The sequence below is a fragment of the Empidonax traillii genome, unplaced genomic scaffold (genome assembly GCF_003031625.1).
Source record: "Empidonax traillii isolate 1590-97213 ecotype Southwest subspecies unplaced genomic scaffold, ASM303162v1 scaffold149:size904812, whole genome shotgun sequence".
Lineage (NCBI taxonomy): Eukaryota > Metazoa > Chordata > Aves > Passeriformes > Tyrannidae > Empidonax > Empidonax traillii.
The window spans coordinates 658,040-682,114 of record NW_020955342.1 but is presented as its reverse complement, the minus strand read 5'-3'; the positions used below and the strand labels follow the sequence as shown (position 1 = coordinate 682,114).

The 24,075-nt window shown below is 40.3% G+C and overlaps 1 protein-coding gene across 5 annotated transcripts in view; it reads left to right on the top strand.

Annotated features, from left to right (window-relative positions):
- Positions 1–24,075, top strand: part of MTUS2 (microtubule associated scaffold protein 2) — a 249,282-nt gene that overhangs the window by 184,750 nt on the left and 40,457 nt on the right. For 4 of the 5 annotated variants that reach the window (XM_027884594.1, XM_027884593.1, XM_027884592.1 and 1 more), the window contains exons 6-7: positions 8,739–8,840; positions 13,965–14,173. In XM_027884594.1, coding sequence (XP_027740395.1) covers positions 8,739–8,840; positions 13,965–14,173 — 311 coding nt within the window. The remainder of the gene's footprint in view (positions 1–8,738; positions 8,841–13,964; positions 14,174–24,075) is intronic. The other variant, XM_027884597.1, reaches the window with a different exon arrangement.

Sequence of the window (24,075 nt, the reverse complement as noted above, 5' to 3'; positions counted from 1 at the left end):
GAGCCAAGTCCAAACCATCACAGTCAGTGAAGTGTTTGTATTGCTTTGGGCTTTCTGATCCCAGGCAAACAAAGGCCCTTTACAGTTTTTGTCAGATACCATCATTTAAATATGGCCAAGAAAGTGCACATATGTGGTGAAAAGGCGAGTCTCAAAACAGTGTCCTGCAGCAGACAGAAGAGGTAAACACTGTAAAAGACCTGCTTGTTTTGCCGTTGCAAAGTGGAAATGATCACTAGCACAGGCTACCAGTCTAAACTGGCAAGTCTGGCATTATTGCTGGACATCACAGGGCAGGAGACTGAGCGAGCAGAGGGAGCAGAGAAGTAAAATCAGTGTTTCAAAAATGTTTGAAGATACAGTAAAATTATTAACCACCCCACACACCTTGCATCACTGACACTGCCACGTCATAAAGAGGATGAGTGTCATGCTTGGGGAAGCAGCCAGCCTCACTGCTGCCACAGTGAGAAAACATTCACCGGTGTTCCAAACTGAAAGATGAAATGTCTTGAAAACAGCAGAATAAATGCATTTCTTATGTTCTTCCAAACTATTCCCTAATGGCAACTATGTGCATGGGCAGTTTGAAGAACAGAAGAGCAACCATGATGTAGGAAGACAGAATAACTGGGAAGACAAATTACTTTAGATGTTCTTCAGTGAATTAATGACACAACAGATTATTTTACATTCAGTGACAATTTTGGATGTCCTTGTGTAGAAGGTAGTCTTTGTTCTCAAAGGGAATCCAGTTACAAGTGATCCATATGCAAGTTTTGAAGAGGGATGTAGAGCACGAAAGTGAGCCATATTTTCCCATTTAAAAAAAAAAAAAAAAGGGCCCAGGCAGTCCCTACTGAAGTCAGCCATATAGTAAAGCCTTTGAAAAGTAGAGAAACTACAGTAGTTCACTTTTTATGTTGTGTGTATTTTGAGAATTATATGATAACAAATCATCTAGTAGTAATATCTATAGGGCTTGATGTTGCATATGTGTTTGTAAACACATGCTGCATCTGTCTAACCTCCTGTGCACGACATCGCAGTTACTAAACTAAAGCTCTTAGAGCACTCCACAGTTACAGCTGAAGAGCACAGGCACTGTGTGTATTGGGTACAGCATACTTTATGAAAGGAAAGAAGAGAAAAAGCATTTCTCAAAGAGGATGGCAGTAATTTAAATATAAATAATATTTCTGAAAGAGTGATACGTGAGGTAATGTAAAAATTACATCTGTATTTCAGAGATGTATGTGTGAATAGTAAATTAATTCATAAAGTGTCTACCTATATTAGTGAGTCAGAAATAACCAACGAAAATTGCGTGAAGGCTTTCATGTATTAGATGTTACCTGAGAAGACCACCTGACCTCTAAACTTCCATTTAAAAAAAAAAAAAAATTGAGACAACTGCTCAAGGGATATTATACTCCTGATATTTCATTAAAAGTGCTTGTGAAATAAATTGGACTACAGGGAATAAAAACATTTAATTAATGAAAATGGACTCCTATAGCTGCTGCTGTGCTTCAGATGATAAAAGAATTCTGGCATAGGAGAATGGCAGTGGAAGATCGTTGTCATGCAAATTGTTTTGCCCGTGTGAACTGATGGCCTTTTGACTGGCCCATGAAAAGAGTGCACTTAATTAGGTTTCAGTGTGTTGCATAACCCTTTTTGTAAGTATATGTCTGTTAATGTATAGAAAGTGGGAAAAAAGCACACTTGATTAGAAAAAGAGAGGTCTTTTAATTTCACTTAAATATCATAGCTACTTCGAGAAGTGCAATGATAACCTAATACCATTTCTATTACTTCTTCATATTTTGTTTAATGATAGGTGAAAGTAGCTTCCTCTTTCTACAGATGTTGATAAAAATATATAATATTTGAAGCACATACATATGAATTTTCTGTTTTAAATTTCTCTTGAAATGTGGGAATATCTGCAAAAGGCAATGTTCAGAGGCAGCAGATTAACAACTTCCTTCCCTCATAGGGAATTTCTTTTACAGATCACTTAGATTAATTTTCACCACAGGGCAACTGAGATCCTACATGAAACCAGGACCTAAGTCTGTCAGAATGTGGGCAAAAACCTTCAGTTTGACATGGTGCAGTTAGTGGTGGATGCGGTGAGCCCTTCAGGGTGCGTAAGAACTACTTGTGCTCACCCCAGCATAACAGACCACAGCAACTAATCCAAAAGGAGAATGTCTGTGCTGTGCAATGGCAAGGGTATGCAGACAGGCAGTGATTCCCGAGCTGGTGCTGACAGGTTTAGAGAGTCAAAAAGGGCAGCATCGTGCACCTGCTTAGACCTAGAGTCAGGATAGGTCATTCACCCAGCTCTGCCATCAGTTGATCAAAATTAAATTGCCTTAGACCTAGATTATATATCCCAACCAGGAGTTTTGACTTCATCTACTCCAGGTTTTAGCTTCTGGAGGGTGCTCAAGACTGAGTCTGCATCAAGGCTGGGAGTGATGTAGTCTCCAGATAAAATCATGCTGGTAGCCACTCAGTAGCATGAATTTGGTCTGAAACCACTTTCTATAATTCCCATCTCATACTCAGGTTCTTCTGTGGTTTTCTGGAGAAAAGTCCTAGGGTATCTTAGGTCTTGTTCAGTCACATCTTTCTCCCAGAACATAGAAACCCACAGCAAATGCAGCTTGGAATCTCCAATCTGCTGTCTTTTGAAACTTTTGTTCACCTTCAGGATACTGATGCAGCTCTGGGCTCATTTGTTCATGCCTGTGGTCCTGATGCAAATTTCTGAGCACCATGTTGCTGCTTGTTCCAGATCTTAGTTCTGTCCACCAGGTTGGACCTGCCATCCAACTGTCTATAAAATTAGAGAGCTGAAGAATTTTTATATTTTCTATGCCTTGTGGGTTTTATGGGATGTATGTTATGACATACCTCTTTCAACGTGGTTATTATTTAATCTTTATCTCACAGAGAGGTGACTGTTATCTCCCATAAGGAACATCCTAATTTGAATGCAATGACAATAGCAATAAGGAATGATTTTGAGCAGCTTGTTTCTACTTGGCCCAGTAAATTAAAGACGTTCAAAAGCATTGTTCAAAAAACTCACACAGTCAATCCCTGTGCTTTTACAAGTACCAGTAAATGATTTGTAACAGGACAGATTGTTAAATGCAATCAGTCAAGATGAAAAATAGGAGTCTGCTGTTATCAGAGCTCTCACCAGCGAGCTTGTAGTGTAAAATGCCCTTCTTTTAATCAGTTTCTGCAAAATCCAGACAGAACAACATTAGCAGGAGGGAGAGGGATCAACTGAGGTCAGCTGAATGGGGAAAACTAAGCACCAGTGCTCTTGCAGGGATAAAGGGAGATGAGTTTGTTGCTGCTTTGATCCCCCTTGAAAACACTTTCCCTTAAAAGCTGAATAGGGAGTATGCAGTGGGTTACGTTCACGTTGTTCCTGTACAGAACACAGGGATATACAGCAGTATGCTGCAGGTGAAAGTGAAACATTCAGGGGCAAGTTTTCCAACCTCTGTCCTGGGAACCACTCTAAAACATGCCATAGCACAACTGTGTGAGGAAGAGACAATAACATGCCATGGGATCCATGTAAAATGAAGAAAGAGAAGGAGTTGTTGTTTTAACTCTTTAACTAAGACTGGATGTTCTGAATTACCCTGAGATTTTCCATTCCAAAGAAAGAATGTGAGGAGAATTCATTTTGCGAGGAGAGTTTTTTCCTTCTTTTTTTTTTTTATTTAATACCAGATAAAGAGATTTTTCTTTTTAAAATACATAAAACAATCACTTTCAGATGAGACAATGAAATAGTAATTGTCCTTTTTTTCTCATCAGATTGATTTTAAATTTGAAAGCACAAGCATTAGCAGTTTCTACTTCAATAAATACATAGTCTTTCTTCTACATCTACTTATTTATTCAGTGTCTCATAGATCACAGGAAGGAGAGAGTCTCTAGAGAGAATTAGACTGCTCATATTCTACAGAATCCATCGTACTTCCAGCTTTACTCATTCTGTCTCTAACAATACATGCAGAAATATGTTATTACTCACCAAGGACATGACTAGTCATGGGTATCAGGGGAAAGGGCAGAATAAAGCTCAAAGAGGCTCTCTGTCTATGAGTGACTGCAAACCCTTCCTTATTTTTGGGGGTTTTTTTGAACTTGCAGACGGCATTAGTTAACTTATAAAATACTCCTGAGAACAGCTGGAAACCATCTGAATGTACTAAGTCCCACTGAATTGTTAATAATGTCTACAGCATGTTAGGATTTGTTTTGAATTAAATACTCAATGTGCAAATTGTTAGCATGTTTTCAGTCTGAAGTGTGAAAGCAAATTGAAGCCTATCCCACCATACTGGCTTTTGAAGACTCAGAAAGCTACAGGCAAATACAAATGCTGATTCTGCAGCAGCGCTTGAGAAGATATCTCAGATAAGGAGTATTTTGCTTTGGTTCCTAGGCCAGCATTCAGCAGTGCTGGGGGAATGGAGAAATGGCTTTGTTTGTCTGCAGTTTTTCCAAGTGATTTCTAGAACGTTTTGCCTTGTATTTCTAATTATTTTGCATTTACTCCTTCTGTTTTGTTTGGAGCAGGCTGTGTGTTTTAATTAGGAAATGTAAATACCTTTATGGAACTGTGTATCTGGATGCATTTTTTGGAAGCAAGTGCTGCAAGCACACTAGTAGTAGACAAGATGAGCAAGTATTTATGCTCACAGTTATCTTATGGCCTGAAATATCCATTTCTTTACACAAAAATACTTTTTAAAAGAGATGAACCATTGGAAGATTGGTAATCTTAAAAAAAATGTATATTCACTTAAAAATTAATAGTTTGTGGTTTTGATTACTGGCTACCAGAGAGGCAACTTCTTGCTGCATGAGCTCCTGTAGTGGAGGGGGTTGGCAGAGCCTTGGAAGATATTCCAGGAGGCCTGGAATTTAATGGTGGTTCTTGCTTTGCCAGGAACTTTTTGCTGGGAGGCTCTCTGCTAAGAGCCCTGAGTATGCAGCCAGAAGGAATAAAGCTAATATACAGGCATTTAACACAGAGATAATTGGAGTTCCATATTTCAAGTCTGTGGGCAATAACACTAAGAGTTTGAAGTAAATTTTCTTAAAATACATTTTAAAAGACTAATTTAGAAGAAAATTAAAACAGTGTGCAAGTTCAAGAAGTACACACTCATGGTGCTTTATTTCCTTTCATAATTGTATTTTTTGTCTCTTTTATTTCATTTTATCATTGCATACACAACACCTTCTGACATTTCAAAATATATTTTACAGAGTATTATTTGAGGTTTTACATGCATTCAGGCTTGTAATAACAACTAAAATATTTGTCTTGTTTTCCGAGTTACTGTGGAGCATCAGACTTTTTATGTGCATTTTAGCCTTTGAGTTACTTCTAGTGCACTCTAAGCTAGAAGAGATCAGACTATATAACCTCCTACTGTGCCATACCCTGTGGTCCCATGTATAATGCTGATCATTGCACCAGTGCTCTCCCTCAGATTTTTTGAACCTGAAATTCTATACTTCTGTGAAATGAGAAATTCTGAGCCCAAATAAGTGTAATTTAAAAACTAATTTTCTCTGCAGAAATTCGCTTGAAATCAACATGTTTTCTGAATGTTTCTCTTTTAACCAACTAACAGCTGTTGTTTCAAAAGATGAGAGAAGAAGAACCCCCATTTTCAGAAAAACATTCAGCTCTTATTTAAGGTCAGATGCTAGGGATCGCTCTTCCCCTAAAATTTCCCTGTGGGTGATGAGCCTAGCAGAATGATAACAGTTTGCTCCTGCAGACCATCCTTTCTCTTGCCTGCTGTGTGTTTTCTAAATCCCTCTCATCTAAGGAGTGCCACAGAGAGGACACCAGGGCCCTTCTACTTATGAAGGAGAAGTTGAATAATTACTAGCTACATGTGTCCCTCTCCTGGGCCCTTTCCAAGCAACCGTGTGCTAGGCACTGGCTCTTCCCCTGCTGCACAACTCCTCCTCACTTGCCCAGTCATTGCACTGCCACCCTACCAGACTTTAGGAGCTCTCCTGGTCTGGTAAAGTGAAGGAGGGCAGTTTTCCTTATTTCCCTCTCCTTGTTATTAATCCTACTTATCTGTCCTTGTCAAGATATCTATTTGCACCTTCTCTCTGCTGGTCTCCCACCTTCTGAAGTGGATGTCTCTCGTGCAGTTGCCCCTGCTGGTCAGCACCGTCTGTACCCACATGCAACTATCACTGCTCTCCACAGACCCTGCCTTGCCCTACGCAAAACAATAGTGCTCTCTGGGCTTCCTTGTTTCTTTGCTCTGTTTTCCTTCAGCCAAGCTCTAACTGGGGAATTGTTCCTCACTTAGGGATTAAGGCGGAAGCAGAGCGGGGGGAGGGGGGGAGGGAAACTAAAAAATTTCTTCAGGTGTTCCTCGCTGAAAATATCTCAAAAACAAAAGTAGTTAATTATTTACATACCCTTTGCTGCTGAAAGCATAAGGAAGGCACACACTTTCCCTTACCATTGTCTCTGTTTCCCTTAGCAAAATTTATGGAGGAGCTCAGTCTATGGCCCATTTGTGCATCATAATTTTGTTTTGAAAGCCACAGTAAAACCAAAGCCTCATTACTATGAAAAAGCAATGCTTGAATCTGTAACTACATAAACTATGCCTTATAAAACAAGCTCTAGTTTTGTCTCACAGCTCCCATCTCAGGTTGCTTTTACAGCAATAAACTTATTTTATGTCCTGCTCAGTAGTAGAGTGCAATAGGTGGCACACACGGGTAATTTATATCCACAGTCACTTCACTGTGAAAAGTATTAATCACAAATGAGAATCATAGCCTCAATATGTTGACTTTATAAACAGCAGAGAAAATGGAGATGGACAAAAGTAGAGGTATGAGGAAGAGTTCAGTCTTTACTAGCCCCTGACAACTAATGGTGTGATTTGCCTATGAACAGTGGAAAAGAGTCAAAGAGGGTTTTAGTCCCATGCCACCCTCCCACAAACAGTTGGACACAAGGCTTGTGCAGGTGCATGTGCTCTTTGCAGAAGCACTCTGCAATTAAGTGTTGGAAATTACGAAGCTCAGCTTCTGGTGCATGTCAAATGCTGTGTCTGCAGCTCGCTGTTTGCAAGTCCTGATGCAGACAGAAGTGGAAGCATGAATAATGCATCAGAAATAAACTTAATACTGCAATTATGACTAGCTGTGGCTTTGGAGAGGGCAGAAAACTAGCAATCCAGTAAGTGTCCCTGAAGATTATGATCCCCATATAAAACTATCACTTTTTTTCCACTGTTGAAATAGACAGGTCACATTTGCCTTAAACGAAATGGAAGATAGTGTTAGCTTTTGGACTGCCGCTGTCATTAGGCATCACTAAGAAAATACAATTTTGTTTTTCTTGCTTCAGATACTTCAGATTCTGTGGAACATTTTCCTATAAGATGTCTGTGAAGCTACTCAAGAGAGAAGGGAAAGTTGATAAGGCAAACTTTGTTTTTCTTTTACAACAAATCATTTGCCTTTAGATCTCTCTATTTTTCATGTGTATCCAGGGGCTATGACGCAGTCCTTCAGCTAAAATGAAACCCTCAAGAAACAATAATGGTAAAAAAGAGGAAAGCAAAAAGGAAATACAATAATGTCTCAGGGGGTTGGGTTTTTTTACTCCTTCTTCTTACTTCCTTGATGAGTGTTTTCTACTTGAAGTACTGTGGTTGTGACTGTCACACCATGGTCAAACAAGCAGGGCAGGACTTCAAGTTACTGCACTCAGCATGATCCCCACAGCTATTTTGATGGGAGCTGTGTGTGGGCAGGAGGGCTGAGCTGAACTTGGGTGGCCACTCTGGCATTCGGATGAAGTGGTATCTCCCTGGTACAAGAGGCAGTCGGTGAGTGCATAACTTTGTCGGCTGACAGACTCTCCCAGGACCCTAACTAGAGAGCTCCAGTGGTAGGAGGAATAATAACAGACACTCAGTTGCCTCTCTGAAAAATTCCGTGCCCTGTTGAATCCTGAATTGGCAGTGTCTTGTAGGTTTGTGCACTGCATGTGTTGCAAACCTCTGTTTCTGCCTGACTTATTGCACAGGCAGAAACCCACTCTCCCGTGTCTGGGCAGCCACATCCAGCACAGCTCTGACACGTCCTGCCTGCTTCTGGTTCAAGTCTCTCTCTTGCCTGTATTAGACCGTCTTAGGAAAGCTGTATGAGACTGTCTTGGGAAAGGCAGCTTCCTAACCTTGGAAAAATTTCATAGAGCAGGGACCTGCAGGTAACTTCAGTCAGCTTCTCCTGCAGCCCAGAATGAGGATGCACAGAAAGGTAAAGGGACAGAGCACTGAATTCAGTAAAGATAGGATGGGCTACCCATGTAGCTATTTGTGCCTTAGTGGTATTTGTCACTGTGCAGATAGCTGAAAAACCAAGGTAGTGTGTAAGGCCTTCTTTCGTCCTTCTTTAGTGCTGCATGTCAGCTCAACCACATGTGCACAGCCACGTTTGCAGATGTGGTGGGTTGGCATCCAACACAGAAGTGCCGTGTAGCATCATTCTGTGTGAAGTCCAGGGTGCATATTGAAAAAATACTTATATTTTGCTATTTTGGTATGTATCTTGGTAACAAAGCTCTGCACAATTGTGAACAGAATTATAAAACAGATATCTTTCTACCTTTTTTTTTTTTTTTTCTAAAGCAGGCGTGAAGAAAGAAGTACAAAAAGATCAGGATGCTAATAGACCAGCTGTCTCATCCCCTAAGAAATCAGCTGTAACAGTCACAAAGCTCCATTCACCAGGTATTTCTGAACCCAAAAGCAGGGGAATCTAATCTTCAGGGAAGATTTAAACTTGTTGACTTTGCATCTCTGGTTAACAAACTCAAATCTCTTCTTAAATGAGGTTTGAATGTGTCCACGTTTCATAAAGCTGGCTGTGAGTACAGCAGGCTATATCATACCAATGCATGAGCTGAATAGACTTTTTTTTATTTCTTTCTTACAACCATGCAATCATCTCTGCTTCAAAACAAAGAGTTGTTTCTATTAAATGTTTAAGGGCATGGGAACATTTTTCTAATGATTAAAATTTTCTTATATAAAAAGAGAACATATAGATATAGTGAAATAAAAGACACCTCAGACAATTGCCTGGAGTGATAGTATATTACTCAGAATCTACTCTTATTTTTATGCAGAGGCACTGAATTTCCTGGGCTATTTCTACACATAATTGGAAAAGGGATTATCTATAGAAATAACCTTCAAAGTGCCATTGGGACACTGTCAACTTAACCCTCAGTATTGGGCAAACCCACATGGTTTTACCATTTCTGACTAATACTTCTGTTTATTTACCAAAATGAGGATAACTTGTTTCTGTTTATGTCTGCTAAGTGTACACTGACAAATGTATAAGGTGCTAAAGGCTTTTGTAAGGCTGGACTTTGGTTGATGTAAATGTTTCTGAAATGAGTGTGCATGGTCCCACTAATTTCACTGTGCTTGCAGTTTATCTTCTGTTGCCTCGTTTTTCAGACTTCACTTTGATACTTAAAATGTCATCTCTACAACTACATGATACATGAGATGTAATTATTGGGGGTAGAACCCCATGTTGCTTTATTTGATAAAATATAAAGCATGTAGAACAGCTCTTCAGCTCCTATAACTTGCATCAGGAGTCTCTTCATGTTTACTAAACTCAGTCTCTATTCTTTTCCCTCTCAACCAACAAAATCGAGAAAACGGAAGGTTAAATTTAATCTTCTCGGGCACCAGCAGGACTCAGAATTCTTCTCCTTACAAAGATATTTTAGTAAAAAGATGAACTTAATGCTGTCCTCTGAATCATATAATTTACAGACTATTTTTCACCTGATGGGATCACCAAGAGAGATGCAGAGAAGAACCCATTGCAGAGTGCCAGACCAGAAGCGCATCAGTGTTTATAACAGTCAGAGTCCAGTTTAAGCATCAGCACTGATTGTGGCTGTAGCAGCATGTTACAGCACAACTGATTTGCTTCTTTGAGAATTAGAAAGCAAAGTGGAAGACTGGCGTATTTGGACTGTATATTTGTCCTGTCAAGGAGACCTGCATTTCCACGGGTGACTTAATCATTTTCAAGGCTTAAATTTTTGGCGTATCCAATTCATGAGACCTCAAAGGTTTCTTCAGTCTCATGACAGGTTGAGTCCAGAGACTGACCTCTGTCCATCAGCCTGATTTAGAATTTGTTCAGCTTGAGTGCCTGAAATTAGGACAATTTAAAGTTGTTTATCACTGTAAGGTTCAAGTGGGAAAATAAACTCATATTCACTTACTTTTTTTAGAGTAGCTTTTGGCATTCTTTAAAATAACAACAGTAATAACAAAGCAATAAAGACAGACACTTTTTTCACCTACTTAACAATTTCAAAAATAGTCAAAGCAGCCATTGAACAGAGGGAGTGTAGCTGGTGCCAAGGGGCAGTAACACAGTCTTTCCTCCATCAGGATCATGAAGTCCTTCATCATTTACACTTTTTGATGAGAGAGCATGTATCTCACAGGTATCTCCACCACAGCTACACCTGGCCATGAGCAGGCTCTAAAATTTCTGAGTGCTGTTTTTAGGTTGTTTTTCCTCTGTTACTAGTGTCCTCACATTCAGTTCCTTTTAATCAGTGCTGGTTTTTGGCTGTCATACACATTTTTTTTAACTTTGAATCTAACCTTTAGGATTTGGATCAGTCCTTGTGAAGACTTGCAAGGGAGTTTTGAGATGCAGAGTCTTGTAGGGATCTCAGTTTTATGTATTGATACATTACCATCCCTGAAATCTTTGTCTAGGAGCAGGTGTCCATAGATGCAGGTGCTCTCCTTCCACTCCATTTTAGGACAGTGCCATCCATTTCTGACATCTGTCATTGTACAAGCTGCTTGATATCAATAGTTTCAAAGTAATTGCCCACTTTCCTTACCAAAATGTCAGAAAATGAACAGTTAAAAGGCAAATAAATTGCATTCCCCATCTATTTCCTCATGGACTGTATTAATTATGAGTATAGACTTGTTATGTCTCCTTGGTTCAAACACTCAGGTAGATAAAAAAGACTTGGGAGTTTTGAAGCAGATCAAAGGGATTCAGTGATTTCAGCGTACACTGGGTCTGCCCCCCTGGTCCCACCATCAGCAAAAAGGACATTCAGGATCAGGGCCAGCATCATTAATATATACCCTGTTTTGTGCAGAGCAACAGAAGAGAGACATCAATGGCAGAATAAGCTTAGTAAGCTGCCTTTCAGACCCAAATGAACCGAGAAATTCAGAATTATCCCTGAGGAGAATAGCACTGTTTAATTTACAAGGACAGCTTATAATACTGACAAGGACAACACAGAAATGTGCATTTCAAATCTTCCAGTGAACGGGAAGGCTAGAAAGATATAAGACAACCCAACCTGATGGGTTTCTGTTTTAATTAAAACTAGACTGATTTCAAGGGCTTTCCCCTACACTTCTCCCTAAGCCTTCTGGTTTAACATCACTGTGCTGCTTAAAGAACCCAAGATTTTTAATCTAAAAAGTCAGATATTTATGGGTGTTGGTTTTATGAATTTCTTATTTTGTGATATTACCTACTGCCCAGTTAAGAGCCCTTTGACATGAACAGAAGAATCTGTAAGGAAATACCATTCCTCCAAAAAAATATTTAGAGGCTTTAACTCACAAAAAAATGTATAAAGGTCAATAGTTAAACTCTCTGGCTGAACTCTCCTAATGACAGAAACTCCTTGTATTGTATTATTTAGGTCTTGCAACAACATGACACTAGTCTTGGCATGTTGCGAAACCTGGTTGTTTTTTTTTTTTTGCAAATTCAGGTCATAGACAGGAAGAGTTTCAAAGTTTGTTTTGCACTTGTGGCTCTTTGCAGTTATACCATGAGATACTTTGAGACATGAGGGAGCATCTCTGCTGGAGGTAGATCCCTGTAAGCTTAGCCTGGAGCCAGGACATAGTTGGGCAAGTTGGAAGATATGCTCCCAATAGCTCCACACAAGCTGGGGATTCAAAAAAGCAGGATTAAGTTCCTGGAGTAGTGCTCTGTCAAAACCATACTGTTTCCCTGTCTTATCTAGTAAAATTACCCTAAGGATCCATTTGCACTCCTAGGCCATGGTCTTAGAGATCTAGATCTAAAGCACATCTGACAAAAATACCTCTGGAACAGTATTCCACTTTACAGATTGGCTCAGAATCATACCAGCAGAGGCATCTTTGTAGAAGGATTCTTCAAATTTTTAGGAAAGTAGTAGGTAGTATCCACAGCAGAAGACTGTCCCCTATTACATTCATTCCTGGAGACTGGCTGGAGACATTGTTTCTGTATTGTTTTTCAGGAACTGTATAATACAAGACTGTAAAACTACAAACTGTCCTTTTTTTTTTTTTTTTTTTGCATTCTTGCATAGCTGACCCATTCTTCTAATACAGAAATATTCCAGACACATGCCCATCGTCTCTAATAACACATGGGAATAAGGTGTCTGACTCTTATTTTCTTCCCCTTTCTTACTAACTTAGGCTTCTAGGCTAAAAGCTGGACACTAATGGGAGGATCTGTAGAACAGAGGAAGAGATTCCTGGCCAGTATTCAGGAAGGAGTTAAAGAGCATATCAACTGAGGATATGCAAAAAAAAAAAAAAAAATCAGTAAGCTGTGCAAAGGTGATGTCCAGCTGGACATAAATGTTTGCAGAGGAGAGTTCTCAGAAAGCTAGAAAGGTAAAGACAAAACAGATTGTCCAAGCACTGGCTTGAGCAGCCTGACACTACCCTGACACTGCCCCTTCTTGCTTCATCCTCATAACTGAGTATATCCAGAGAAATTGATAGCTGACTCAAGCAGGATATGAACTTAGGAAAAAAGCCTCACTGCCCTTCAGTGGCTTATCATGAGTAAGCTTTAGTTCTTGTGCAATTCATGTGAATATGGCACTGTATTTGAACTGATATCCTAAACACAAGCTACAATAGTGCTTTCACACCTTTGTACAGGATCAGACTTGCTTCAAGCTGACTTGGAGCACATCAGAGGAGCCAGAGTCTGGGCCTATTTCTTCAGGCAAACCATATAGTGATTCTGGTGTGACAAATGATGCAAAGAGAGCAGCCATGCAGAGCCAGTGATGTAACTTATCAGCATTACAGAGTACCTGGTGGCACTTCCGTACATATCTGTTAAATGCTGCAACTTTAGATGTGTTGTAAGGGTGAGAACAAGGGAAACTGTCAAGGTAGACTGCAGTACTGTTGATAAAGACAAACTGTGATATCCCAATAGCAAGCAACCCATGCTGTGTTTGCATTCAGGGAGGGACAACTCCACTCTCTCATTGTCCTATTTGGACGCAAAGGCAAATAAGAACTGGCACCTCTGTCAAGTCACCAAGCATGGGGTTCAGATGGACAAAGAAATCACGTGTAGAGTATAAATGTCACATAGTTGTTTTCCACATCTGCAATAAGGGGAATCTTGACCTGGAAATGCCCATTACTCTCACTGCCATGTAAGAGATTCCAGCGTTGCACATCAAGATGCAGACCTCTGTTCTTGTAGATGTCTAGCACAGGTGAGGTGATTCTTTCCTCTAACAACCTCAGTTCTCAATGATACACTCTTAAGGCATCTCTCCCCAACTTGTACAAGACCTTCAGGCTCAGAGCCTGAGGTGAGATGACTTAAAAAGCCTTGAGCTTTGACCCCTAAAACCACTGTGCTCTTGCTTTTTTTGAAAGTCTAAAGTTTTGTGTGAGTGCTACAGACTTTTTTTTCTTTTGTAGGGGTGAGTCCCAAAGGCCTGAGAAACACATACGTGTTATGTCTGTACATATAAAGTAAGTGACCTGAATGGTCTTTTCTCCTCTCCTTTGTAGGACATCCCAAGCAAAGGCCAACCACCCCAAAGAATGGATTCTCCCCCAAACCAGGAGAGGGTCGAGACACTGAAAAGCAGTTCATTCAGAGATTGAAGGAAAAATGTGATGAGCAGTCCCGGCAATTAATCAATATTCAAGATGAGCTTAAAAGGGCCAGCTGTGGCTTTGATGTCTTTGCTATAACAACACAGTACTTTTTCAGGCAGGTAAGTGCAATGGGTACTTCTTACCATTGAAAAGATAGTTCACCTTAACACCTATCACTTGCCCAAAGTTATTCTACAGTCATTGAAAATTTGTTCTTGGGACCAAAGCATGTAATTTCTTTGTAATGGTCATTATGAAAAGGGACTTAAAATTTCATGGAATCATGGAAGGGAAATCTGCAAAGGCAAGTGGAATCTGGCACCTCTGTCAAGTCACCAAGCTTGGGGTTTGGGTGGCCAGAGTAATCATGTCTTGAGTGTAGATGTCATCCAGTTGTTTAGGTAGAATAATTTGATTCCGTATATTTGAAATTAAAAGTTCAGGAACTTGGAATAGGAAGAATTTTGACTGAAGCATTTGTCACAAGCATGGAGGGGCTTCAGTATGTTTTTAAGAGTGAAGTTGCACTCTCTGACTGGTACAGCTGGAATAGAGATACCAACATTTGTGAGCAAATGCAAAAACAATCCATGCATTTAGTCAACCAAAGGTGTTAGATGAAGGAAACAATTTGCTTTCTCTCAGTACTTACCTACTCTTCCTGTTCACCTTGGATCAGGCAGAGTGTCTCTGTTACAGAGTTGCCAATTCCTGGAGATGTTAGAATAACATTATCTCAGCATTTAGAAGATCGCTCTCCTTAGGTATAGAGAACATAAAGAAAATGTTGGTAATTAGCAAAGCTTATTTACTCACTAAACTCAAGTCAAAATGAATACATTTTAAGATGACAAACGTAACCATGAAAGACTTGTAGGTCTTGCTTGTTTCAAAAGCTGTTTAGTGGGAAACATAGCTGGGCTCTAAGGTCCAGGCCTGGTTCACACGATGCCCATGTATTTCATACCATCCCAGGTTAAGCTGGTGTCCCAGATACTGTGTAAAACTGAGACAATCACCAGCAGTAGGAATCAAGGTTTAGATAATATCCTTGATTGCCTTTTTGTCTACTTTTGGAAGAGACAAGAATAAATTTTCAGTGTTAAATGGGAGAAAGAAAACCAAGAAAACAAAACTCAGATTCAATCAGTCTTTACAGTTTCTGAAATACTTTAGTTAGTTTGGGGTTTTTTATACATTTGTGGGAAAGGTTACCTTTGAACAAACAACCACAGTTCACACTGTTCCCTAAGTAGGAGCTGATCTTGCCAGGGGGAGCTTCACTCAACTGAAAAAAAAAACAGGGAACTTTTAAAATGTCCTAAATATTTTAAATAACTTCCCAGGAGATCTTCCCTCTCAATTTTTCTTTAGGCTTGACATTTCTGGGCTTGTTGGGCATTTCTAAGCTTTTTTTATTTTTATTTTTTTTTAGCTGACTGTAGAGTATTAATCCTTGTTTAGATCAGAGGAAAACAGAAAAGGGCAGAGCACTGTCTGCTCATCTTTGTCTATGCATTGCCCACTAGGGAGAGATTTTTCATCACATGCCTCATTCACAGTTTGCTAAAGGAATTCTGGAAGCTTGGGCATATCTTCTTCATCTCCTCTGGATATGCTTTAAATGAGAACAGCTGCTGCAAATGAGCTTTGAGATGACTCTCATTCTGTTGGTGCATGTTATATCTGTCCTGAGAATGCCTCCTGAATTGAACAACTTAGGGATCTTTCCTGGTCAAGCATACCTGTGCTTTATGTTCCCAGCGCCTTTGTACTTTGTACTATCAGGTCAGCTGGGGATTGCAGTAATGCCTCTCTGAGTGCCTGGAGGTGAAAAATAATACACCTGTGGAATTTCAGACCTCTCCCAGGCAAAGACAAGACAGACTCCCCTGGGTGAGGAGATGTACAGGCACCATGAGCCCAGCAGTTCTCCATTAGGCACCCAGATGTGGTGCCTAAGTTAGCAGTGTGGCTGCTTTAGCCCCCAATTTTTAGTGCACGCAGGCAGGTGAGCACTTGGAGAAGATTATTTAAAGCACCGAAGACCTGAATTTCTGCTTGAGGTGCTTGCCTGTCTCATCTGAGACTTCCAGGGAGGCCTGGGGCTGCTGCTGAGATTGAGAGCCTACATGTAATGGGACAATCTGGGACTACTCAAGCAGTTGTGTAACTGGACAGTTGGCTGTCTTACAACATAGACACAGACTCCCAAGTTTTAGAGTGTCATTGGGAAATACAAGCTGTAGACATTTTCTGAGGTGGCATTATTGTTTGAAAGCTTAAGCAAAAGTGTGATGGCTGGCTTTGAGTTAGGGCAGCATGGGAAAAAAAACTTCTTACAGTATAAAAATAATAACAATTGTGTGTGTTCCTGAGAAGCCTGCAGGCAAAATGGTTGAGATCTGAGTGGAACTGCAGTTTGGCAAAGGAAAAATAGCCATTTAGGAAAAAGGTGTGGCCTCAATCCAGAGAAGTTTGGGGTGGATTTGTCAAGCTGGCAGTTTCACTCTGTTTAGCAAAGGGCCCAATCCTATTTTGGTACTAGGGAGCCTCTTTTAGGCTTTTAGTCTTCTGTGTTCAAATTATAGTGTATCTCTCTCTCTCTCGCCTTACCCCACACCATAATAATGTCCAAAACATAGATTTTTCTCTGGTTTGGACTTGAATTCTGTTAGAAAATATGCTCTGAGGCAGTGAGGTCAGGACTGAATCTTAAAAATAGCCCAAGGACCAGTGTTTTGCATGCAGGTAGGAGTCTGCCCATGCCTGTGGCTCTCTTGTCCTGCTCACACCATTTCTGTTCCCTCTCCAGAGCTGGGGAAAGCTCCAATGCTAGTGGCCCAACAGACATGTTTAGCTGAAGAAAGAGAATGTCAGTATGTAATAAAGAGTGTTTTACCACACTAGCTGCTTCTCTGAGCGCTTTCCAATTTTAGGCACTTGCTCTAGCAACCTTCAGATTACATGACCATTTTCTTTGAGTTTTTTTGAATTTGTTTTCTGGCTGTTTCAGACTACTGCTGAATAATATCCTGGAATCATCTCTCTTTCTTAACAGAAAATGTTCTTAATTGGCAAGATTCATTTGATTGGCATCAAGGAGTGCACAACATATAGCAATATTTAATACAGACCCATTAAATGCCAGCTAAACCAATTTGCTATCTTCAGGAAGAGACTAGGCAACCTAAGCAGGTGATAACTGAGGCAGTAGACACAAAAAAATTAAAGCAGTGGTTCTGACATCACACTAATTATGAAAAATAATGATTGCAGTGCCGGTAGAGAGAATGGCTTTTAATTATTATTTAATTAGCAGATGTATTAGTTTAAGACCTTCATATATGCACACATGACTCTCGTTGACTTTAGGAACTGCTTCAAATTTATTCTGAAAGGGAGTAAATTAAGTTTATCCTTAATGGCAGATGTTCATCATTCCAATACAACCCTTGTGCTGTGGAGGGTTCTCCAAAGTGAACAGTCTCCTGACTGTCAGGAGCTGAAGTGATACTACAAAGGGGATACCGTGAAGACATTTTAGAGCAAATATCTCTAAAGGCTTCCCCTGATTTGGATCGGTCCTGACTTTGGATCGGCTCTGGCTTATTAGCCCAGTGATAGTGACAGTCCTGGCCCAGTTTCAGTCCTGTTCAGCAAAGTATCCAGCAACGATTCCTCTTGGAAGTGGTAACAGTGCCACCTAAAGGACCGTAACCCAAAGCGACAAATTCTAGAGGAAAAATCCTTCCAGACATACATAGGGACAGAATAAAAATCCACTTTAATGTCTCTAAATTGACACTACTACACTCATAGAAGAGATGTTTGTGCTGAGGGCTGTCATGGCCAAAGTGCACCAAGGCTCTGGAAACTGGGCTAATGGATCTCTGCCAATCCAAGCAGCCAAAAAGTGGAGTCCCAATGGCAAGTTCTGCCTCTGAAATTTTAGAGTAGGACTCCAGAGTTACAGTGCATGTGAGGGAAGGAATACTTTCTGAGCTGCACACCCCAAGGGCAAGAGCAGATAAGGGAAAGGGTTGTGCTGAGGTAGTCTGTCCCGCACTCTACTTGGGCATGGAGGGGTTTCCAGACCTGCAGCATGGCCTCATACTGCAGTTTTCATCATAAGGGAGAAACTGCTCAGGACAAGTCCCAGCACTTGAGGTCAGTCAGATCAACTGGGAATGGAGTAACCACACAATACCACTGCAGGACTTGACGGCATTCCAGAACTTTGTGTCTACCAGCACTGGGAAAGGCGTGTAACCTGTGTGTGTTTTTGTTTCCACGTCTAAGCATGGGTTACTTTCAAGGGAGTGTACAGTACACGTCTTCCAGACAAGTACAAGTGCATTGCACATTTGCAATGTACTGCAAAATCTAGGATGGACAAGGAAAACCTTTTCCTTCTTTCAAGTAACAGATAGATGTGTGCTTGTGTGTATTTTTCAGAGAAATGATTCTGTCCTGTGAATGGCCAATATGCCACCCAGTGTCATGTAACCTCCTTGGCCATGCTATTGACTGCTTGTGCTAGAGGCAAAATTGATCACACTATTTATGAGTTGCTTCATGATGGCACAGTGGTAAGAAGCCAGTACTCGCCAGAAAGACTCACCTAGCTTCCAGGGGTACTGCTTTCCCAACATTTGCAAAATATCTTAGAATTTGGCCCAAGAATAGTCCTTAGAAAAGTGCAACTCCTCCCTCCTTACGATTACATCTTGGCTAGTTGTTCTGTATTGAGCAAGTTCCGTCTTTTCATTGCTCCTGCTGGAGACCAGAGCAGTCATGGAGATCACTATTTTCGCTCTGTGTCTTGGAAAAAGGACACATTGGACTCATCGAGCACTGACAGTTTAGGGTTATGAATCAAACTGATTTTATTGTGAGAAAAACAAAACACTTTTTTTACTTGAGAGGAAAAAAATTAGAAGCTTTATCATCATTTAGGGCTTTCTAAACTGCTTTTTAAGGAGAAAAGCACAAGATTTGGTATTAGGTGCTACTAGTTATGGTAAAACAGAGCAGTAAGAATACAGAGGTTCTCCTTTAGTTGCAAACCTTATAATAAAGGCTCTGTAATGCAGCTTCTATGGAACCTGCAGGCCACTCACACATGGTCAGTGTACCAAGGAATGGATCAGAGTTTGTGAAATGAAGGAAATTACCTTCTGCAGGCCCCTGGTTATTTGCTATGGATGCTAAAAGACAAGCAGTGAGTAGGTAAGGCATAGAAACCTTAAAGCTGCTAAATATCTTTCCTCTCCTGATCCTCTGGCTAACTGAATGTTACACTGCTTCCAGACAATGTGGCCAGCTCTGCTTCAGTCCCTGCAAAACAGAAGAAAAAAGTGTTGGAGATCTCTTAGCTTCTCCCTCTGTCTTTGTTGGCCTTTTCACAGATACTGCTGCAACAAATAGTGCAAATTTTGGTTTGAGGAAGTGGAAGAATATGCTTCCATGGGAAGCACTGGTATAGTCACATGGCCTTGTTTTGAAACAATACCCAAAATTAGAGTATGTTTATATCTCTTCCCCGGAGAAGAATTTTGTTAGTTACACATAAATATTTCAAATTTTGAGATCAAAAAGAAAAAGCCCCAGGCACTTCAGTACTCCTATTGAAAAGGTTTTAAATGGCCATTAAAAATTAAAGAGCTCTTTATGTACATGTTGCCCTTGAGGAGAAATATATTTAAGGTGTGTGCCAAGCATCAGGTAAAAGTGAACTTATCTTCTCCCTTTGTTTGTATTATTGATCGCTGTGTAAGCATCTGATTTTTACAGCTTTGATTTCATACTGCATTCAGAGGAAAAAAGTAGAATAAGAGTCAGGAGTGGCTCTTGTGATTATGTCAGCCTCCGAGAAGAATAAATGTCTTCTGGTGGGCTTGAGGGATTTGGCAAAACATTTGGAGTGGAGTGAAAAGTAGTGATGAGTAATACAGTCCAGAGCTATTGTGGCCTCTGTTCATGCAGGGGACAGAGAAAACCCAAATCACAGTGTTTTCATGCTATTCTTTAAGTTCAGCGAAGGAGTCAGTGGAAATGTCTAATTAAGGACCCTGTTCTTGCAAGCAAAAATGGTCATGCCGTTCTCAGGTCACATGGACACCGTGAGTTGCTGAGTAACTGTTCACTTTCCAACCTGTTGTTGGCTTTGGCCTTTGTTTCTGCCACAGGGACCTCAGGAGCTCAATTATTTGTTTTCTTCAGGCCTGAGGACAATGTGAGAATCTTTATCTGAGATAGATGCTCAGCTGTGACCCCAAGAGTTGTCCATGATGCTTATGCTTACTGTGAAAAAAAAACCCTATAATCACATTTCTCATCCAAAGAAATCCAATATGCATCCGGACAGGGTTTGTTAGAGCCATAGCTTTGATATGTCAATACCAGAAGATTCCAAAACATATATTTTGGACTCAAGGTGCCTGCATTTTTCCGCAAAACTTTTTCTTCATCAGAAAAATAAAACCTCAATAGTGAATAACAATTCTAGCATCTAGAGACTTTGACACTCTTGGATCAGTACCTTGTGCCAGAATTGTATAAGCAGGATTAGCTCTAAACATGTGAACAGCCTGTTCTTGGCACAGGCAGTCTGGAATAATGCTTTCATGGACCTTGTGTGGCTTTTGTGCACATACAGTGCTTAGACCTGTGTCAGAGTAATTTTGGGGCTATTAAATGGTTTAAAACCGTCAAAGTGGTTTAAAAACGTCAAACTCTGTTCACCAGATAAATGGAAATAAACTAACTTGGAATTAGGCGTGCTTTCTTTGAATTAATGACTTCCTTAGTCTCTGACTTGTTAGTCTCTGAACTAACAGTTTCATTTTCAAAATTACCTGAACAGGAGCTGTAACATTGGATGTTTCTAAATTACCTTTCCTGGACTGTTGAAGGGACAAGAAGCCCCAGGTAACAACTTATAAGACAAAAGAAAATGGGCTCAGGTTGTGCCAAGGGAGGTTTAGATCAGATATTATGAAAACTTTCTTCACCACAAGGGTTGTCAGGCATTGGAAGAGTCTGTCCAGGGATGTGATTGAATCCCTGTCCCTGGAGGATTTCAAAAATGTGTAGATGGTATGCTTGGTTTTATGGAGGATTTGGCAGTACTGGGTTAAGGGTTGAGCTTAATGATCTTAGCAGTCTTTTCCAACATAAATGATTCTAATATTCTCTCTCAGGCAACTCTGACACCAGCAAGGTAGATAGGGAATTCAAACAAGGCCCACAGACACTTTAAGCAGTGCAGTACTACAGCTACTTCAGATCAGTCATTGTTTGGTTTTGGTGTTTTGTGTTTGTGTTTTTTTTTTTCTTTGATTGATTAATTGATTACTCTCCAGAGATACTATACCAAGATTTCTATTAAGAATGTGACAGAACAATTCACTGTAGATCAATATGTGCAGGGTGCATGTATGAAAGTGTTAATCACACCAGTATTTGAAGAATTTTTCTGCTTCCAGGAGAGAACAGAAATATTTAGCAAAATAAATGTTATAGAATTTTTTTTTATATAGAATAGAGGAAAATTGGTGAGGCTAAACAAAGTTTCCACTAAAGGTCACACAAAGTTTCCACTAAAGGGGAGCATATAAAGGCTCCATAACTCTCATTAGCAGTGGAGTAGATGAGACCTGGCCTGTCCAGGTCAGAGGAAAGCCATCCTCTCTTTGGGAGTCGAAAAGCCAAACCTCCCTTCAGAGACATACCTTGCAGCACATGTTTTGTTTTTAAAATATTTATGATGAGACCAAATGTCACTCTGGAAAGTTGCTGTAAAGGAGGAGGCCATGCCTCAATACACAGATAGTCTTCAACAGCCATTTCAAAATGAAATCTTTGAAAAAAAATCTAAGGAATGTTGCAATAAACATATAGAGAGGTCAAATACCAAGTTCCCCACTCAGAAGATGCAGTGACCATTGAATAACTTGACACGTATTTACATACTGATGGTTACTTTCCAGTAACCTGTCCTCCCTCTGACAGATCCATGTCCCTCCCTCCCATGTGGCCAACTTCAGGCATCACCTGATGGCTCATTCTGTGGCTGAAGCCTCACCTGGAGATGCCCATCATAGCATCCCAGCAGCCCTCCTGCCCTCAAATACACATCCATGGCATTTCCTACCCTCTCCCTCCCAGAGCTCTGGCAGTAATACTTTTGTTTGGTGATTTTACATTCCCTCAGGGCAAAATGGCATGGCTACATTAATATAGACATGTCCAATAATTATGTTTAGGCATCATAATTATATTGGCAATAATGATCAGTGCAATAGAACTGAAGTTTTTTCAGGTGATCTTACTGCTTCTACAGTCTACTAAGAGAAACAATCTGTAACAAAGGTCTGTCAATTCTAAATGTCCATCAAACCAACTATTTTGAATTGCAGAAATAATATGGTTTTAGCCATCACAAAACATAAAGGCTAGATTCACTTGAAAAATCATTCTCTATCTTCTTACTGTCAGTGCAGTACAATCTGTTTAAGTTAACATTAGCTTCTGTTTAATCAAATTATACAGAACAAGTCACAAAAAGATGTCTGGATTGAACTGGGTGTGTTGAAAACAGAAAGTAGTTGACTGACTTAATATATTCCTCTTAGTTAATATTTGAGCTCCATATAACATTTGCATTAGAAATTAAGACATTAAAATTTTTGTTTTTCTGCAGTTACCCCAACAGAGTGCTAGACATTTTACAGACGACATAAAGATGATATTCCAGTCCTGGAGTGCTTAGCATCTAAATAGACAATAGCCAAATTAAAACTGGGAAGTTAAAGTGACTGATTCTGGAGATTACCCTATGTTTAGTTTATTAGGGGATTTACATGGGAAGATAGTCATGTGTTTGTGTGCATGGATACATACATTGGCATGCACAGAAGCACACATGTACGGTCTGTTCTGCTGTTCATATATCCTCTGGGAAGACGTGTTTTCAGTGACTGTATAAGGGATAGGGCTGGAACATCACAGGGTCTGGAATCACCAACACAGTGACAAGCACCAATGGAGAAGGACCAGACAGTGAGATGACCTGACCGCATCACCTAAAGTGAGGGCAGCTAAGGAGTCCCACGTCCATCGGGAAGTGCAGAGGCAGCAATGGTTTTGTGTATGCAGCTCTGTGAGCTGTAGAAGAGAGCCCAGCAAGTAATTTCCTTTCTGGAGACAGGGATATATTCCCACTGTTCATGTTCATTCGCACCAAGCAGGTGCGATGAATATTTTACATCCCACACAGGTTCGCCCCATCTGCCCTTGTCAATGTTTCCTGTGGTGCAGCACGTGTCTCTGGGCAGTTGCAGAAATGAAAAGCAGTGCATGTCCTCAGCAGCACCGCTGGGCTGATGGCTGCCTCCCAGGCAGACAGGCTCCACGGCTGTTCTTATTACCACACTCTGATTTCATCTGTGAGGGAAAATAAGCTACATTTCTTCCTTGGGATTTTTCTCAAGAAAAGGGACTTTGGTATGTATAATGTAGAGAATTCTGTTTGGAAAGACATAAAAAAGGAGCATGGTGTGTACTGTATATATTGAATGCTACTGCTAAAGTAAAGAGGCCAAAGTAAAACTGCAATTTAATGCATTTATCAGAAATATAGACATAACATCTTGTCCATTAGCTATCAGGAGACAATCACTAATTCTTGTAGAGGAAAACTAAGATACTATCTGCTTTACCTTGCCTCACATTTAACTGCAGGCAGGAGATAAGCACCAAGGCAGGTCTTCAGATAGGCAAAGCCCCCCGAATGCCCTTTGGAGAGGCAAAAACAACCCACCAATAACTTGCAGGCTAGGGAAAGATATGCCTGATAGGTGTAAGTGCCTGCAGAGTTATTCTGTCCTGGAAAGTAGAAGGAAAATGTTCAGGAGGTACTGGATATTTTCCATATATCTCTGCATTTCCACTGGGGTCCAAGTTGCAAAAGAAAAAGGTTTCAGTATTTCTTTCTATTCTGACTATAAAGAAACAG